The 21,044-nt window shown below is 39.2% G+C and overlaps 1 protein-coding gene across 1 annotated transcript in view; it reads right to left on the minus strand.

The window, feature by feature from the left end:
* PHF21B (PHD finger protein 21B) overlaps positions 1-21,044 on the minus strand; it is a 166,527-nt gene that overhangs the window by 10,523 nt on the left and 134,960 nt on the right. Inside the window, exons 4-7 of the mRNA XM_009879714.1 lie at positions 15,276-15,626; positions 13,384-13,506; positions 8,103-8,154; positions 2,089-2,165 (exon numbers count right to left, since the gene is read on the minus strand). Coding sequence (XP_009878016.1) covers positions 2,089-2,165; positions 8,103-8,154; positions 13,384-13,506; positions 15,276-15,626 — 603 coding nt within the window. The remainder of the gene's footprint in view (positions 1-2,088; positions 2,166-8,102; positions 8,155-13,383; positions 13,507-15,275; positions 15,627-21,044) is intronic.

The raw sequence follows: 21,044 nt of genomic DNA on the forward strand, positions 1-21,044 counted from the left end.
ATGTAACCCCTAATTGTTTCTCTGAGCCATCCAATACTTGTACAACAGGACTGGAAACAGCACCACTTTCCTCCATTAGATATTGTTAGACTCTGCTTGAAGGAAAATTAGACGGTTTTTGCTAATAAATGATTTATTCTGTGGCGAGTAAACTGTTCTCTTATACGCAGGTGCCTGCCAGTCTGTTAATGAATTTTGAATTGATGGTTCTTCCTTCAAAAAACACCCAGCCTGAAACTTAACCCTTTCCTATGCAAAATAAAAGAAAAGCTATGGAGAGTGGGAAAATAGAAGGGTATCTCTTTTTTTTTTTTTTTTTTTTAAGAAAAAAGCTTTGAAAAGAAAAAGCACAACATTCAAGTGAAGACATAAGACCGTGATCACATTTCTGTAATCAAGGAAGTTAGCATCACCACTACAGACGCTGAGCTCCTGCCGTTTTGAGGGGCGTTGGCAAATAAAAAATCTAATTTATATGCAATTTCAATTTAAACAATCATGAATTAAAGATCATTCAGTAGACTAACCGTAAATTAAACTGCACCAAAATGCCTGAAATGCCACAAAATACCTCAACTCACTGATTAGGAAATCAATCTGAGCAGCTAATTGATCAGAGAAAAACCATCTGCCTCCATTTTAGTTGAACAGCATTCCCCATGGTCACTACTTAATGACAACTCCTAATGAGGACACAGCTGATCAGCCACAGGACTCTTTCACAGACATTTCTTTCTCCGTGCCATCTTTCACTTCAGGATATGCTTTTGAGAATAGATATAATGAGATGTATGAACTAGGGGTGCAGCAGACCTCCTCCATCACCTCCTCCATCCCTGCTCCAAGATAACTGAGTTCCTTGCAAACGCTGATCAGACTATGCCACGAAACTCTGTTGCAAGTATTTAAATAAACTTACTAGGACAAAAAGGTCTAAGAGGAGAGACTACAGATTTAATGCTAGCAAGGCTAAGGTTCCTACTGTGTTAAATACTGGACGTATGGACATCAGTATTTGCTCCGAAGAGTTCGCTGAAGAAAAGTTGAGGAGTTCTGAAGAATTCAAGTGCCCTGGGCTGCTTTGGAATATAAAAATCTCCAATACTTTCAAAAAAAAAAAAAAACAATCAAGCCACTAAGCAGCTTGACTGCTGTGGTGGGCTTCTTCTTAGCCTTATCTGTCTGCTGTCTGGTAGCAAACATAGGAATCTGAAATGTTGGCATAGCAAAAATTCTGCATCTCTGGTACCTAAATAAAGAAAAGTTACTTTCTCAAGGCTTAAAGAACTCAGAATACAGAGAAATCTCGCTTAAATGGAGAACTGGCTGCAAATCAGTTTCATTCCGGTATGAAGTTCAAATAATAACCCCAAACTATGGTGATATTTTAAAGGTAGTATTTTAATATGTTGAACAAATGCCTCTATGTCAGTTCAGAAACAAAGAAAAAAACAATTTCAGAAAAAGTTAAGTCTATTTATATTCTGCTTTTACGCCAGGTTTGCAATCCAATATTATGTACCACCAAATTTTGCTGCTTCCATAAATGTAACAGCGTAAGCGTAACAGACAACAGAGATTATCCAGTGCATTTTATTTTTAATTATGCATTATTATATTTATTATGCAGGCTTCCATACCCCCTGCAGAGCACAATGATTCTTAAACCAACACATCCCTTTTATGAACATCACTAATAAAAAAGCAAAGTTCTCCATTTATTATTTGGCACATAGGAAAAGAGAAATAGCAACCCAAGTTTGAACATAATGCAGCACTTCTGTTCTTCAGTTCTGACCTAAAGGGACCGTCTGTGTGGGTGAAAGAGTAATTAGATCCCACATTAATTTAGTTCTTTTGGCCTTTATTAAAACTGAGATGAATTCTAGTTTGAAGCAAGTGATGTTGTGGGGTGAAAACCTGTTGCTTAGCTACTGAGTTGAGATCTTTTCTTTATTTTCCACATCAATATCTCTTTACAAGTAAATGTGTGGTTCTGCATTCATATATACTTTTGTAATAAGAAGCACTTAAACCTTTTATTGACATCAAATAGAACTGTGGTAAAAAAAGTGAATGATAAAGTACCTCTGTTTCCAAGAGTCCACTGTAGGCTGGATTTGCTGTGCTTCTTCTCTTTCTTTCCTGACGCTTGCTCTGGATTTCTGTAACCATGGAAAGAAACATGAATTGTGTGCTTCTTATTCATCAGGGAAAAATGTAGATCTAACTTGTTAAGCAAGACGCTCTTACCCTCAACCCCTTGGGCTTTGTGTTCAGTTTCAGTTTCTAAACTATAATTGGGTTGCATCAGCATTGATATTTGCTGCAGTTCAAGGTTTGACATTAATAAGCTTTTCCTTGTAAGATTCGGAACACAGGCATTTTTTATTTTTTCCCTCCTCCAAGGTGGATTTCTGATGCCCTACAAGATTTTTATTATCATCCCTTCAGACACATATTCAGCAAGCATCAACAGAGAGCTTTCAAAATACTATCAACGTCTGCTACTAACAAAAAAATGAAGCATTTAAAGCAGTTAAACCTTGTAATTCGTATCAGATGAAAGAACAGAGTTCCTTTTAAATTTAATTTACATCACTTTTCCTCTGTAAAGTTTAGAAAAAGCACGGTCAGAATGGCATGCTTAGATTCAGTTCTAACTAGGGCATGATGATTTATCCATCCAAAAATATACAACTTCACAATCCTGAGCATGCAAAATGTTGTTATGAGCCATACATGTATTTGTGTCACTGGAAACAGCAGTGCAAAGATAGGCTCACTGAATTGCAGTCCTGTTTGGAAAAGGGTGAAACACAAGAGAACTCCCTTCCACTAAATAGTACCACCTATTCAGAAAGGTACTTGCTGAGGACTGCATTTAGCAACAATTAGTCACATGCATCCTTCTGTAAACACACACAGAAAGAATGAGCAGATTCCCGGCTGGCTGAAATCTGCAGATTTAATGCTACTTTTATCTCAGCTAGGATTTTGTTTCTGTCAGATGGAATTTCTTCTTCCAGCTCTTGATGTAAGTTCAGAATGGTGAGATTATTATCACTGTGTATTTTAAAGCCTACTTTTTATTTTTATAATAAAGTAAGAGCAAGGAGAGCCACCCAGTATCCATCCCATGACATGAAGTGTGCACAGCTGGGCTGGTGCTCTATTCTAAAATGTTTCCTACATGAATATTGTAAGGCAAGGTTTAGACTCCGCACTGAGGTGCCAGAGGGATGTTGTTAGTCTACGTGTCCCCACAATGGCGATACCTCCATTCTGTCCTACTCGAAGTAAATCTCTCAGAACAAGAGGAACTGGCATGAGCACTAGTACTTCAGCCCAGAGGACCAGGAGTACACCCAACAGAAACTCAGGACACCATCTGGTTCTGCAGAAGGTCTGGCATCTTCCATCAATGTCTAAGCTAAAGAGGCCTATCTCGGCACATCCTCAGTGCCAGAAAATGGCCTTCAGGATATTGAGCCTCTCTCCCATTTGCAATCCAACAGTAAGATACAGTCCAGCTTTCAGGATGTTTACAATGCATGGGAACAGGATTTCCAACACATAGTTCTGGGTTCCAGGCACCCTTTCCAAATGTTGATCACTTCCCCACAGAGTAAAAAGGGCCACATACCACTTTAAGTGTTGTTACAGCAAATGGTATTAGTATTGCTGGTCATGTCTTAGACGCTGTGTCTATAGAGACAAGGCAAACACTCTGCATGGATTTTGTACTGCCCTCAGTTCCAAGATACTGATTTGAAACCTTTCATTCATAAAGGACTATTGTCTAAGCCTCCACTTTTGGAGTGATAGATTTATCAGAAGGAAACTGGATAGACAAGAAAAACAGAAGAGCAACTACTTGCACATTCTGGCTGGGTTTTCCCACTGGCACAGGAACATGTCACCTCTCATGCTCAGGAGGTGTCTTCCCCTAGGGCAATTCAAAGAGTATAGACAGGTCTGTATTCACACCTGACATGAGTGAGACATATGCTGCCATGTGACTCAAGGAGCTACGCAGAATCTCTTTACCAAGAAACGTGTGATCAGAGGCTGCACCAAGACGTGTGATAAACACCATGGCTGCAACCACTGCCAGCATCTTATTAACATCCTCAGTGCTACGCAGACTCCAAACTGGAGGATTTTGTATGAGTAACAGTTCTGACCCACTGCGAAAAGTATTTCCTACACAATACTTGTCCAGCTATGCTGAAATCGCCATCCTGAAGCTTCCAAACCCTCTGGAAGGAATCAGGCCTCACCAGCAGAGTAAGTGCTAGATACAGATCCAGTAGCCTGCCACAGAGCCACTGGAAGAGAGATGGTTGTTCTTGATGTCAGTGTCAGTTCTTGTAAAGGGAATGCTCTCAAGGCCAAAAAGTGTGAGAGATGTCACAACAGAGGAACCGTGTGCCTTGATGCTGGCAAAGAAATGGAGGAAGCGGACCTCCGCTGACTCTTTACTTCGGTCTCAACAGTGTGAGCTGGAGCCATGCAGCTTGCAGCCAGGCTCAGTAACCCACCCTACGTGGTCAGTGAATCCAGGGCTTGCAGCACCTCAGCACCCTTGTGGCAGTGTAGGGAAAAAGCTGGAGTTAGGGCAGCCCAGGGTTAGTCTTTCAGAAGTGGTCACGGGGATACAAGATCGTGACTTTTCACTGGCCCAGAAAAAGAAACAAAGAATTTGACACAGCAGAGCTTTCTGTGTCCCTAACTGGGCCGAGTGTCTTCACAAGAGGACTGTGATGGATCTGTAGCTCTCTGCCCTTTTGGGTCCCAGGTTTAAGAGAGAATTTCTTCGGTACATGCTCTCACCAAGGCAACAGAAATATTTGATGGAGTCTGAATCACACATGTGGTAACCACCTGGAATGCAGCTTTGGAAGAGGCATTGCTATGGTACAGAGATAAAAGCTGGCTGAGGGAAAAAGCTATAGCAGTGGGAATAGATGGAAATAAAGACAGAGAGAGAGAGTAATGAACTGAAATGGCTCTAGGTGTATTCCACCCTATGCAGCCATCAGGGAGGGAAAGCACAATTTCAGCACTTTGTTTATGGGAACTGTGAACAAAACATATTCATGCTTGTGATATAAGCAGTATGTACATCTAAGAGTGTATCTGTAAATAATCACACCAAGATAGAACAGAAGCATATGCTGGTACAGTATCTTTCGTTACTTGTTACTTCAGCTAAAATGTATTGTGTACATTTCAAAACAGGGCTTAATAAAGTAAAAATAAATAACTTGATTTAACTGACTAAAAGATTCCAGTAACCTAGATGGAAATATTTCAGGGTTTTTATTTTGCTGCAGTAAAACAAGATGTGCATTTTTAGAATTACCTGAACTAAAGAATTCTTTTAAAGTTTTCTTTCTTTCTACCTTTTTTTTTTTTTTTTTTTACACAATGGTAATGCTAAAAGGTGTTCTAATAGCCCAGAAAAAGAGATTTTATGTTACAACCATGCACTGCATCACAGAATTGGGCTATCTTATTCCTTACTTTATTAATTTAAAAAAATATAACCCAAACAGAAAAAGAAACCTCTAAACCGTAATACATTTGACAGAGATGAATAAATTTGAAGATAGCTTTATGTCTGAGGCAAAGCTTCAATGAGCTGCTCCCTTCATCAATAAACACTCTGTATGGTCATTCTGTGAGGCCCGTAATGACAATTTATCTTCAGGGCAAGCTGCACCTTGCAGAGCGTTAGTCACTGGAACTGGCTGTGTTCATTTACTGGTAAAGGCCTCAAAAGATGCCTCGTGCTTGGGGCTCTGCAGAACAGAGCCCTTTTCCCAGTGAGGGGAAAGATGCTCCTCTGGATGTTAGGTGGAAATGCTGCTAGAGAAATCCATATAGAAGTGGATCATAGCTTTTTTACCACAAAATTAATGAAGAAAATGAAGAAAAGCAGTAACACTGTGAATTAATGATACTGGGTGAATAAGCTTTTAATGACCCAATCTTGATACTGTTTAATTCCAAAAATGTGAAATTGAGAAATACGTTAGAAGTACTAAAATAAACTGAACTGTGTAATGACCATTGCTTCCTGATAAATAGCAATGGCCGATAACCGTAAATATGACATAGCACTAAAATAATAACCTTTAGCTTGTGAAAGCTATAAGGGTATTTTTGACAGTTGTAATCACCAATACTTATGAAGAAATACCCTTTCCATAGTAAGTAGTTCTTGGTGGGAGCCATTTATTTAAAGCTAGTAGGAACATTAAAAGTGAATTTGTCTGAAAGAATTGATTCTGCAGGATTAGTATTGTAGCAGTTAGGTTCAAAACGTGCGTCGCCACACTTATGGTAGAACAAACACAGCAGAGCGGTACTTGGTGTTTTGAACATAAGCATTAAATCCACACAAACAATTTATTAGTTCCAATAAAATCAAAGGGTAAAGAATTATTCAAAATGAAGTTCTCTCTGTTGTAAGCATAATTTGCACTTCAGCATAATTTCAAATGTTGTCCTATTTTCCTTAGACAAAGAAAACAAGAACCAGTCATCATTTGCACTTTTTGGATTATAAATCTTCTTCCAAAATTGCTGTAGCTTTTTAATTTCCATTTCAATCCATTACCATTAAAGGATTAAAAAGGCCGATGGCTTAAAGTTTCTTTAAACTGCTTTCAAATTCTCAGTCACTGGGACATTAAATGATTTTCTAAAATGCAGATTTAAAGAGGAAAGACACTAAAAAAAAGGCAACAACACCCACAGAAAACCTGCTGCATTTATTGAGGAGACCTTACAATTAGGATGCTATTTTCTCCCTAATTCACAACCTCTCTTAAAACTAAGGAACAGAACCATAGGGAATTTTACTAAAAAGAAATCAAGCTGTAAAATGGTAGATACCTCTTGAGTCAGCAAGATATCTAAGTATGTGCCTAACTTTACAGCTCATAAAATTAAACTCAGTGCACTGGAAATTCCTAAGTATTTTGCTGACGATGGTCTATGGGATGGGTGGTAAATGTCAATTATCATTAACATTTTTTGTGATCAAGAATCATTGTCAGCTGACACAGATACCAGATCTTTTTCCTTATACCGGTGCAACCACACCAACTTGTATTAGCTGAGCACGTAACTAAAACACATCAAGCTGTAGATTTTTTCTTAAAAATAACTGTATCTTCTCTGTCCATGAAAACTAACCCATTCTGCCAAGAAGCCCCCAACTCATTTCACACCACTGGCAAATTTGCTGAATAAATGCTTCCCCCACCACCACCTATGTTTTCAGAAGTGAGGCAAAGAAAGGTACAAATCTGCTAACTCTTGCAAGGCATCTTTGGAAGGCTGGAAAAGTAAACTAAACTCTGCGATACTGCATTTAGTTTATGTGCAATATTTGTTTGGATTCATATTCAGAAGCCTAGGAAGGCATGCTAGCATCTCTCACACAAAAGCAGGATCAGACTGGAAGTTTGTTTATTTTTTGGCTAAATGGGAGGAAATGGAGGGAAGGAAGTCTTTGTGAGAGGTAGTTGTCTAATTTGCTTAAAATCTTATAAAACAAATGCCAGGTTTTCACCACTATTTTACACATTGTGTGGAACTCTAGAGCTGACAGCTGATTAACTCAAAAAATGAAAGTCCATCTCACACGGGGAAAGAGATAGGGGGGCATGCTTGTTACAGGAGAACTGGGTAAACATCTTTGAACCTCACTGATTCTTCAGCCAGATCAGTGCTGGTCAGAGCATTTGGAGGCTTTTTGCATCACTGTTACCCTCTAGCTGTTAATATACTTCAAAGGACCACGATGACTGAGTAAGTCCAAATGCTAGCTTATGCCAAGTCTGCTGGTGCTGGCTGCAGAGCCAGTTCTCATGCCCCTTAAGCTGTTCAACGGGACGGGAGGCACAGCAGAGTAACGTCACCCATTATTTTGAGGCTGAAAAGCACAATTGCACATAGAAAACATTTCACCTGATTTTTCATTGCCCTTCAGAGGACAGAGTCACCCATTCCTCTTGGCTGCATATCAGCCAAGAGAAAAGATTTCACTCAAAAACTGAACTGTAAAGCAACATATGCCATCTTACCTTCCAAATGTTCTGTTGTAACCAGTCCTAATGCTACCATGAAGGCAATTTTCTAAGGAAAAAAATAAACAGGGGTTAGATTTTCTACTACAACAATCATGGTAGAAATAACTAAATAAATAAATCTAGACTTGACAGAATAAAATGGGTAAAGGTATTTTAGAAATGTATCTTATTTGAATGCATAGTAATATGAAAAACTTTAATTGAAGATTTGCTTCAGATATGCCTAGTCAGTCACACCCTACCTGTATGACTATATGAACTTTAGCAGTTCAGAGAATTATGAAGCCAATGCTGTATGACTACTGATATAAATACAGTGCATGATCAAAATTCAGTCAGTTCAATTTCACATTCCTAGCTGCTTTGTTACTCCACTCTTTAGAGAAGTAATTGTGTATTATTATTACTGTCTGGTCATGGCACTGCTGTTATTGGATGTAAGCAAGCTGTATGAAGTAAAACAAGATATGATACACTTTCACTGAACTTTATAACACTAAACAAGACATCTGAAGCATACTGAAAACCCCCTCACCCAAAAAAAGCTTTCAGAAATTTCTCTTCCCAAGCTACAAAATATCACATGCATGAATTATGAAGAGGTACACTGATCCAATATCTTCCCTCAATGGTGAGTGAATAAACATCTTCCACTGACACTGGTGAACTCATTCTGCAGTGAGGAATCTGATCTAAAATATTACTCAGAATTATTGTACACTATATATGCACAAAACACATCTGCATACTAACAAATCTTCCGATGCAGTAACAGGGCAAGTACTAGAGCAGACTCTAAATTTTCTCTCAGTGATTTTTTATTGGGAAATTTTTCCTTGCAGAAGAAATTTTGCTGAAGCTTTTAATTCATCTTTCTGATGGAAAACTAAAATTATGCTGTGTTCTTCCAAACCCAAATTGAACCAAACTCCCTGGTTTGAAGTCACACCTTTGGGGCTTCAGGGATCTCCTCCCCTCTCTGCTGTGCTGAACAATCTTTACGGATCATGCTACCCAAGTGGCATTTCCATGAGGTGAAATTCCACAGAAGAGACAATCTGACTACAAAACCTGAGCTATTACAAAATCCAAGCAAGCGAAGCCTACAATCCAAGCCTACGATCCAACTGTGGTAAAGCATCCAAAGACCGTAGGAAGACACAATTATCATACTCACCCAAAATAAAATGCGTAGATTTAGGTCAAACTAAAATACACTGTTTGAGTGGTAGAAGGTCAAAACATTCTGTTTCAATCAAAGAATTGTGAGGAGAACACGTTTCAACACTTACAAGTCAAAATTAGTTTGACCTTATTTTGTGAAAAGCCTGATGATTCATCTTTTCATTGCAGTTCAGGAAAAAATCAACTTGTAAGTCACTGAAACTACCCTTTCCTTTGCAATTCTGACTTTCACATAGTGAAATTGTGAAAGCAAGCAAAGCCTCATTTTGCAGAGGAAAAGATCTAGCTATGGTGTGGGTTCTTCAAAACCTGAGGGTCAGGATTGGACATCTATATCCCTCTTACATATGTGAAAATATCTCTGTCAAACAGGTGAACTAACAACCTCATAGGAAAGGAATATTTTCTTTCCACAGTCTCCTAGTGTGTAACTCTCCCTGCATGATATTGAACCTCATCGCTGGCAATTTAGATACTTTCATGCTACATTTCTGCCTTCCATAACTGTGGCAATGACATGCATATGTGTTCACTTGCATGTCAGACCTTGATTTCAAAAACATTCGCTCCTTACATGTCTAAAACACCACCTAGACACAGTGGGGGCTCCACACCTGAAGGGAAAGATGAATATATGATCCAAGATCCACTATGCAGATCTGAGAACAAAATTAGTCAATTGAGCAGAATTACAAGCTTCTCCTCACCCCCACCAAAAGTAACTTTGTGGTAGGATACATCTCAGCACTCTGAGGAGAAGTACTAACAATGTTTAGGTATAGAATCAGAAAGCTGGAACGGTTAACATGCGATTGTATTTTTCCCAATGGAGCACAGAATGACTATATTACCCAAAGATTAAACTGTAGGGGTAGCATACATTTTCTGACATCTAAACTAAAATTATTTGAGTACTGCAATGCTCACTAAATGATTTCCTCTCTTCATACTAAAATTATTTCAATACATATCTAATTAAATGTAATGACAGCATGCTTCCTTAAAAGAGCCTTCATAAATGGACTTGATAATTATCTCACTAGTAAAGACAGGAAGGGTTAGCTTTTATAGATATTTGAATATGGTTCCTTTTAAAAAAAAAACAAACAAAAACCCAAAAAACAGTAGCAGCTCTATTCTTTTTTAGCAAGTATATGATATTACCATCATATTTGTTTTTATGAGTTTCGCTATTTCACATTCATGTAGCTCATTGGATTCAACTCAAAATACTACTTCCGCTGAAATGATTTTCTTTCAAATATCATAGAGTCTTATTGTTTCTCCTCTGTGCAGGAATCCACAAAACTGAGGCTTCAATTTCTCCTGATTTTTAATCCAGGCCTAATGCTAGCATTTAGCTCACCATTGCAACGTGTCTCTCTTGTCCTTCTTAGGTGGGACTAAAACACTGTTAGCTAAATAACCAGCGTTTACAGCAGTAATTTTTCTTCAAATAAAAAAACTGCTAGAACTTCCTGGAAAATGTTGCCAGAAATATAAACATTAAATAATACAAAATTTTTAAAAAGCAAAAACTTTTGGGCAGAATTCTGTTTCTTTCTGTGCTGAACTCAGGTCCTTTTAAGGAAAAAACAAAAACAAACAAACCCAACAAACCCTCCGGCAATCGCTCCCCAGATGAACAGGACCCTTGCGTAATTCCTTCATTTCTTTGCTGAGGTCATTCTGGTGGGAGAAGGCGCATCACTAGACAGCCAGTTATTGGCCTCCAACCCCAGCAGAGCCCTGCTGATGGCAGGCAGCAGGTGGCCCACGCCTCCAGACCCTCTTCAGCCCTGGGGGGACTGAACCCTCACGACTCATATCCCAGGAGAAGGCTCTGACCTCTGGACCTGAGACACCCTGGGTGGCCAAGGCCCTCCATCCTGCTTCAGGGAAAACCACCCCACAGTCAGGTGTCCAGGCATCCTGGCTGCAGGACAGCTGATGCGAGGAGGTTTGCTTTAGTCTAATGATGATGTCCTTGGGAAAGGGGAAATCTTTAGCTTGTGCAAAAGGCACACATATTGGAGGGGGCCGTGTCCAGGATCGGCTTCATGACCTTCCAGCAGAATGACCAAGCCAGAAACAGAAGACAGTCGTTATTCTCAGTCTTTTCTGTTCGTTCAGGTACGCTCAGTAACTGCATATGGGATTCCTGGCTACTGGCAAGTCTGGTTATTTCTGGTTTATTTATTTTATATTTTTGATTTAGTTTGTTAAAGCCCAGTCTGTCACAACTAACATTTATGTAGATCCACATTCAAGTTCCTGCCTCAGTTTTGTGCTTTGAAGATAAATAAAGGTGTGGAGAAAAGTGCCTAGAGTGCTTATTCTCTTTTTTAAAATATCATGGTATCTTTGTTACTCTTTGCCTTAAATTTAATCATCTGTTCGAAAGCCATGAGGGCTTTTAGAATGCATAGTATGTCTTTTCATGAAGCAAAACAAAGATTTTTACAAAACCATTTCATTTTGTAATTACATGTTCTATTTATGTCATTACATGTATTTACACTAATTATGCTGTTAGTTCTAATTACACTAATTGCATAAATACATGATAATCAACTAAAGTTTACTTTCAAAGAACAAAAGAAATTAACTCTAGACCTACATATTTATGGCCGTGTAACAAATCTATGAAAAAAAAAAAAAAGAATCGTCATACTGAAGGGCATAGCTTCAGCGTCTTACCCAGAAAATTGTGCCTGCCGAGACCTCCAGCATACATGGTAGGAATAACGTTCTTGGTTACAAAAAAGGTAGTCAGGATATTCTATTTAGCAATTTAATGAAACACTTATTAAATTTATGAATGCTATATCAAAAAGCGTCCCCAGTTCCATGGTCTTTTTCTGCATCTCTCTAGAGGATTTTTGCTCAATATTCTTTCTGGAGGGGTAAGTTAGAGGCACAGAAAAAGGAACAGTTTCTCTAGCATTCTGATTCTAAGCAGGATCTTCCAGCCTTTCTGCCCACAAGGTGCTACATAACAAATAATCTTTTGGAAATACCTTCCTAAACAAAACAGGACCCTACAGTCCCACCATTCAGGGGCAATGAAGGGTCAGACTTCAAACTTGGGAGGTTTCGTAAGTGTAGGTCCGCAGGGCTTCTGCATAAGGCTGTGACATGCTAGGCTAAGAGCCACTATTTATCCTTAACACTGTTCTCACTATAAGAACTTCTTAAAATGGTAAAACGAATGACCACCGACATGCCCCAAGTAACATTATAAATTCATACTGTAATAATCCTCTTAAACCTACAGCTCCAAGGATGTTTTCTTGCAACACATTTATTAGACTAGTAAGGTTAAGATTTCACATGAGCTGAGCATTTCCACAACAGAAGTAGATTCAGTTTGTAGAACTTCTCAAATTGCCTCAAAAGTACACACAATCTAATGTGAATACATCTAGTCAAAAACCAAAATGCCTGGTAAAGAGGAACTCCATTTCTACAAGGACTTCTGATTTATATTTTTCATTTACATAGCAAATACAGTTCATGAAAGAGATTTAATCTTATAACCTGCTTTCTAATCTCTTACTCAACTTACAGGATTTTAATGTATTTCAGACAAGAAAGAATCTGTGTACATGTGGGAAGACAGGTACGCAGCAAATGCAAGAAACTGTATTGTTACATACAATCTAAAAATTGCAAGATTCATTACAAAGAAGATGTAAAGGCTCAGCTTAACAAAAGAAATGTTCATTCAACCTCATACGCAGCCTGTAAACCCGATGTTATGTATTTGATAACTTAAAAGAAAGTATCTGAAGCTTGTATACATCTTTCACAAGAAATGCCACTATACCCACGCAATGTGCTTAGATTATTATGAGACCTACAGTTCTTACATTTTGTGACACTTGAAGGTCTGAATGATACAAACCAAATTTGTCAGAGCACCTCACTGGTGGAGAAATCAACTCGATTGCAGTGATTGGTTAGAGATGAACAACTGGGAGAACCATGAGTACAAATGCAGTAATTATGTATGCACACAGAAAAATGTTTAGAAATAGCCCCCATAACTTAGCTCATTTATTAAAAAAAAAAATAAAATTAAAATCACCTCTGGATTTTCCTCCTTTTTCTTTTTGGTAGCAGGGGGTCCCTGAGCTGACTCTTCAGGAGGTTTCTTTGTCTCCACTTTACTTTCTGTCTGGGTTTGGACTTGAGGCTGAATAATGATAACCTAAAAGACAATGTACAAATAAAAGAAATCACTGTATGAAACTGGATTTTTCTGCCTGAAACCTTTGATTCTTCTTTGAACAGTTACTTGATACTGCTACAGATACGAGATGCAATTCACAAGCCAAAAATACAACAAACGAGATACCTAGGTTAGGCTTCTAAATCCATACTTAAGTTTCTAAAAATTAATTTTTATAGGTGCATTGTAAACCTACTGCAGCCTAAGGGAGCCACTTCAGTGCCTCTGAAAATTAGGGCACTTTCTATTTAGAGGACTTCTGAAGCTGACTCAGCAGCCTAGCTTTAGCACTCGTGTTGTCAGCGAGTTTAAGGTCTTTCCTTTATTTTGCATACAGGTAGAAGAGAAGGAATTACTACACATTCAAAACCACAGTCTGATCTCAGTCATACCAGTTATATTTCAGAGTAACTACGTGTGGATGGGAAGGAAGATATTCCTCAGTACTACTCATGTAACTGAGATGAGAGTTCAGTCCTCAGCATTTATGTGTTACGAGCAGTGGATGTCCAGTTTTGCATCAACAAAATAAACCATATGTTTTAAATTGAAATTAATTCTGGTTTAGAACCTATAGGCATTACTACACAGACCTCTTATACATGCATGTATGTTAGCATATTCAGCTGCTCGTATTTGAATTGCCACATGAAGATTTACAGAGTGCAGACAACATTGTCTCAGAAGCTATTAAATTAAAAGGAATGAAGGACAATTTCTGATCACAGAACTACACATGTGGCTTTATACCCATAATCAAAGCTTCATGAAGGACTATGGAAGACCTTCCTAAGCTCACCTTCTTGGTGAAGGTTATTGGATTTGAATGTTTGGCCTTTTCCATCTATTTCATTGCTAACTTTCAATCAATGCTATTTAATTGTTGGATGCTTTATATCAGTCGCTCTAGAAGATTCAAGAGCATAAAAAGGGACGTTTCTTTTAACGACCAGCCAGTTTAAGTATGAGAAAAATAAATTATGTTAGAGAAGTGGGGAAGAGACGCCTGCTTTTATTTACCACAAAAGGCATCCCAAATCCTGTATTGTTTTTTAGCACTGTATGAGAACCTGTGCTGCCAACAAGACCCAGAGTAGTAGGATCCCAGTAGTAAATTACAACAAATGTCTGCTGGTTACATTGACAGCCTTTATTGAATCCGTTTCTGGTATGACAGTGGTGAAGTTCCTGTATTTCAAACCTGAAAAGTGGTACAAGGAGGAACCCAGTAATTCATAACTTGATTTTTTTTCCCCACAGATTCATCTGCTGACCAGTTTTGAAACCCTGAGCTCTCATTTTATTCGGCCTTCCCCTGAAAGTGTAGAAGGAAATGCCTGATTATTTGATATACTCCCCTGGGGTCAGTTGATATAACTGGTACCACTGTATAATTGAAGACCGAATCCATAGGAAACTCGAGCCTGCACAGAATTCAGGGATATTATTAGTGAGGATTGGTTTAAGGAAATGGAAGATCATATGGTCCCATTAATGTCAGGCTACATCACAACACAATTTGGTGCTGCTAAAACATATGCATGTACACAGGTGTCTACTAGTGTCTATGTGTCCCCTTAAGAATTTTCCCATTGCTTTCTCATTATTTTCTTCAAACGGAACCACTGACATCACTCTGCACAAGGCTGTGCACTTCCAGGAGACTATGCTGCTTACATCTGCAATGCAATTCCTGTGTTTGACAGCCAAAAAAAAAAAAAAAAATGGGCAGGAAAAGCAGAACTTACCTTGCTGTCGGCACTAATGAGGAGTGGTTGAACTTTAATGCTATCGTTGACCACAGAAACAGTCGCGCTGGTGCTGATAGGAGTTGCATTGTTGGGGGAGGTGGAAATGATGGCGTACGCCACACCTGCACTGCTCAGAGGTGATGAAATAGCTGTGGACTCGGTGACACTTTGTGACTGGCTGTTAGGCGTCTGTACATGGCTGACGGTGTTATTGGCAGTCGGGAGGGCAGGGCTGGGGTTTTTGATGCTGACTACGGTTGCCTTCTGGAAGGTAGGAGGCTGCTTGGAAGGTTGGTCTCTGCACGGGGAGATAGGGAGGCTGTCTGGAATCAGGGTCTTTGGCCTAACCTACAAACAGAGAGTTAGACGTTAATTATGCACAAGCTCACACCGTAATGAACAAACACCACATACTTGCACTCTCCCAGTTGAATCTCTAATTGCATTAACCATGGAACAAGAGCATCTAGAAAAAAAATAATGTAGCAACTCAAAGTAGCCAGGCATTCATTTACTTGTAGATATATTCCCAGCACTCTTCAGCTGAGTCATTTTAGAGTCCTTAACTCATTACAATGCTGAACAAGAATGGAGGAAAAAGTCAATTCCTCACTTTTATTAGCACACATCCATACAAATGTTACTCGAATCACATCCAGTTCTCAGTAGTGATGTTTAAGTCACAACCTTTGCAAAGAATGTAAACCCCAGACACAATAATTTCTGAAGGACACAACACTCTTGCTATGAATTAAGAAGTGGGAACTGAATCATTAAGGGAGTTGTGCAAAAGCATTTACATGAAAAGTAAGCATATACATTCATGCCGGTGGATCAGTGAATGAAGATCCTCACATTTTTAAGACGTACCATGTCTAATGGAGAGGAGATCAATCACACAATCACTCAGCTTACAAAAAAAAAAAAAAAAAAAGGGAGGGGGAAAAAAAGAAACTCACAATCATCAAACTTCATATTTTATTGCTGTAAGTAAAGAGCTAGTGAGTGGATGCAGGAGGAACTTTGACGGATGGAGGGGGAAACTGTTTGCCAAGATTTGCAAAGGCTGTGGCTTTACCCAGAGCCATGAATGATAGCTGCGCACAATTGTTTTCAGCTAATGTGATGTGTTTCCAGTGGGGTAATTAACGTCACCCTGTCAACATGGCTCTGCCTTAACAACATGTTAAGTACAGTTCCAGGATTGAAAATAAATAATTTAAACTGCTTCACATGAAGTTAACTTCACTCCCAGCTTATTCGTTAACACGGCCAGATGAAACAGTCGGTTCCCTCTGTGCTTATTTAGTCCTGTCACTTCTCACACCTTCCATACTGTGAAACAAAATGACAAGTTGTAACAGACAGACATGGGAAACAGCTGCCTGTGTCACTGCACTGTAGTCTACAGGAGCCCTTCCAATGATGCCGACTTCAATCTTGAGCCTAAGTAAGCAATTTAACGAAAGTGTGGGGATTTACTGATGTGCAGAAAATCATTTCTCAAGGCTGGCCATCATCCTCCATCACGTCAAGGAGGAGCTGTACCCGTTTGTCCCCGCAGTGAATATTAAGCGCAGCAACACACGTATTGTGAGCTCCTCATGTTTTGATAACTCAGCCCTCAATTGCCTATAGGATCCTAACACCTACGAGCAGTGCAAATGTGTATTAGAGGCACAGTCCTGCTCGGGAGCATCTAAATTGTCAGTAACCAAGGCAGATGGAAAGCGAAAGAGGAAACGGAGCCGAAGAAGAGCAAAGAGGAGGGTTGGCCCCAGGTCCTGCAGAAGACTGGTGACAAAGCCAGAAAGTTGCTGTGTTGGGCTCACAACTTCGGGGTTACACTGAAAGGCCTCATAGATCCAGTGCAAAATGATGCAAAACTGTGCTAAACTATGACTAACCATATTCAAGATACACTGACAGTAGCTGAAGGGGGGTTTGCTCTTTTTCCTCTATCCAATCACTTTATGTAATGATTATTTGATTTATTTAGTTAAGACACCAGACAAATACCCTAGACAAGTTGTTTAAGAGACGAGGTTATATTTAGTTTCATATCCATAATTAGTTCATGGTCTTATTTTCAGAAGTAGTGCACAGAGGATTGCTTTAAACCCATCTTGGCCCAGGCATTCTGCAAAACCAAGGCTTTTAACATAAACAACAGCTCAGTGCAATAGGAGACATGATACTTAGAGCAGTTTGTTCCTGTCTATATCAGAGTCAGTTATACAAGCAGACCTTGTAATATCTACTTTTATATTTTCATCTTAATATCCTTTCCCTCCTATGTTATATAAGTCTCTCATATGTAAGCCTTTAACAAATTGCTCATGCTCAGAGACACGTTCACAGAAATAGTACCATTCAGAAAAGAAAATCTGAGAAGCTTGGCAAAATGCAGCTAAAATGTATTACCATGGCTAAAAAAACCCAAATTTAATTCTTAGCTGTTTGGCTAACATCTAAATTTTACCATGTCTCCTTGAAAGAAAATAATTTTCTTGTAAATTAATATAACGTCTTTTACCAACAGAAATACTGTAAACACACAGATAAGGAAAGAGAGAGAGAGAGAAAATAAGGAGTAGTTCACATCAAAGACTCAATAGAACAGTCACCGAGATCTTTAGAAAAAATCACGTCTGACAAAAAATCAGCTCAGTTTTCCTAGCCAAAAACTGTCATGTAGTCTACCAGGATCTACTGTATCTGTCACTCTTAATTGCACTTTTATATTTAATCAAAAGCCTAATTAAAACTAAATGCCTATACATATTCCAGCTATATAATTATCTTTTCTACACTATCACATACATACATTGACTGTCAGATGTAATACCTCAATGAATCCTACACACACCCTTAACACACATTCTGCAAGTTGTGGATGAATGCATGTTACTTTGCTATAAAATAAGCTCTTCCTGCACAGACAATTAAACAGACTTAATTTTCCAAAGTAACATATTCTCTATAGAGTGCTGCATACCGAAATATCTCATATACCTTACCAAACTGGTACAGCAGAACAACATATGCTGGGCGTTTTCTGCCACCGTGTGATACAAAGGAGGTATAGCGGTCTTTATAATCTAAGGCTCTGCAAATTCCCTGCAAGTTCCGCTAACGTTGTGAGAGCATATTTATTTGCAATTATGGAATAATAAAAAGGGTTGGCTACAGAAAAAGTTTCAGGTGCTCCTGAGTTAAAGCTAAAATAAGTTAAAGTTAAAATAATGTTTATTTCTACAGCCCACAGGCATGAATCCAAAACAGAAAGCAAGCATGGAAGCCGCTCATCCTCTGACACCTATGAACCTCCCCCCCTTGAATATAAATACTAAGCGCAACCACTTAATAAACAGCTAAGTGAAACACCTTTAGCAGAGTTTCATGCTAAAAACTGAACTGCTACAGTAACCTATGAGAATAAATGGTGTCAGCTGGGAAAAAAAAAAATGAAGGAAAAAAGGTAAATGGAAGGAAGACAGTGGCACTAACAGCAGTTTGGAAGTTGACAGTCACTGAAGAAGAACTGGAGAAAAACTACGACAGCGCATGGGCTGCATTTCACATGCAAGGTATCAAAAATATGTTTTCTAGTGAAAGTAGCGCAGGTTGAATTGCACTGGTCCCCATTACGAGAGCCACAGAAATAAAAGGCGCAGAAGTTCAGCAAAGGAGAAAAGAAAGAATAACAGACAGCATGTATGTTACCGAGTTGGCAACTGTTGGCGAGCACTGCAAATAACAATTCTTCTGTAGCTCAGCCCTCCTCTCCCCAAATATCTTTCATTTAACTTCTGACAGCTGTCAAAACAGAATGTGATACTACCAGGGCTCTAAATGCAGGAGAAGAGAGCGCTTCTTCTTGAATATAATGATTTCACAAACCCGTGTTTTTCTTGAGTTTCCTCAATACCCACAATAACAGAAACATTTGACTTCAGGCAGCAATATTCAGACACCCCTGGTACTTCCCAAATAGCCTGCAGGTGAGCACACTGTTCAAGAAGATATTCCCAGGCCTGACAATTCACTAGGTGGGGGCTGTCTGCTTTTCAGACAGGGAAATATCAGGGACCCCAATCCTGTGAGATGTGCAGAGCGTTCTTTTGTTCAGCAACCTCTAATTTCATATATTTCAAAGAGTTTCAGATCAGGAGGGAATCAGCTCCTGTGACTAATATGACTTCTTGTATATCCCATATCATTAAGCTCCATCCAGATGTCCCTATATGAAGCCCAAAGGCTTCCAATACACTAAAACATCATTCCAGCTCTCAAGAGCACAAATGGCTGAATACCGCAGAGGTGAATGAACTGCTGACTGGTGGAGGTGGGAGAGCCTGATAGGTGTCACTACTGACAAAGGTTACTGTGACCATGGGCAATCTATTCCCTGAGCTACATCCCATCAGGTGAGCCACTCCCGTGCTGCAGTCAAGAAAAAGAACTTAAAAAAGAGAAACTCTTAAAAATAAGCCTTCAAGATCCAACCCAAACAAGTATGGGGGGAAAGGAAGAGAAGGGAAAGAAAGCACACAATTCCTCCCATCTCTGTGGGCAATTCTACATAGTCCTAAAGGACAGGATTTAATTAGAACAGTTATCTCTGTGCAGGTGCTATGAGAATTGTTAAGGGCAATTCTGGTAAGTGTGTTCTCCTTACTGCCTAGTGAAGAAGGGAAGTTAACAAGTGCACTTCAATTACAAAACCAAAAGGGATCACCATGATCCTCCAGCTCACAGGCTGGCCACAGAATTTCTCCCAGAAACCAAAGACGGATTTTAAAAGAAAATACTAAAGACTTCTTAGCAATGAATTCATCACGAGTCCAAATAAACTGTTATAATATGTTATTATGCTCATGACTGGCATTTTATTGAGAGATTGAATTTGCCTAACTTCAGCTTCCAGTCCCTGGATCTTGTTAGAGCTTTGTCAGCAACACTGAAGAGCCCTCCCCCTCCCCAATATCAGATATCAGCTGGATCGTGCTCAGCATCAATCAGCCCTTCGTACTGGCAGGGCCGATCTGTAGGAGAGTAAATTTTTCAGCTCAACGCAATATCACATTGCCTTTGAGAGAAAGACCATTATTCACACTTTATTTTCACTTCACCCTTGTACTCAGAGCTTAAAAACAAAAACTCAAAATGGATTTGGCACAATTCATATGTCACAGAGGCAAAGTGCTGGGAGCAGCAGACAGAGCTTTCATTCTTGAAAAGCTTTAGAGGATCACACAGAAAACATTAGCAATGGCTGATAAAATGAGTGCAATATGGGGTAATTATATCCTTCACCAGAATGAACAGATGCACACTGACTTCAGTAAAGCTGTGTCTATTTATGCCAGCTGAGGACCGATTCTCTCCCTCTTCTTTTTTTAATCAATAAAAATTATGTAAAAGAAAAGGTTTCTGCGTAACTTTACAGCAATGACACACCCTAAAATCCAGGTTGCCCGACTGACCTGAATACAAGTGTTTCCAGCTTAGTTGATTTTTGATTCCTTTCCTGATAAACTCCAATTACCTTCAGCCAGGTCTGAGACAACAGTCAAAATGAACACAGTTTATTTTCTTGCCACAGGGGGGAAGATTTAAAACCACACGTGACTATGGATACACATACACTTTTCTTCCTTCCCCTTGATGGGGCTACACAAAAAGGAAGTTACTCTTCAGTGTGTACCACGAGGAAACCCCAGGCCAGATGACCCAGCTCAGTGAATGCTGTGTTCAGATACC

The sequence above is a fragment of the Charadrius vociferus genome, unplaced genomic scaffold, assembly GCF_000708025.1.
Source record: "Charadrius vociferus isolate BGI_N301 unplaced genomic scaffold, ASM70802v2 scaffold90, whole genome shotgun sequence".
NCBI classification, from domain to species: domain Eukaryota; kingdom Metazoa; phylum Chordata; class Aves; order Charadriiformes; family Charadriidae; genus Charadrius; species Charadrius vociferus.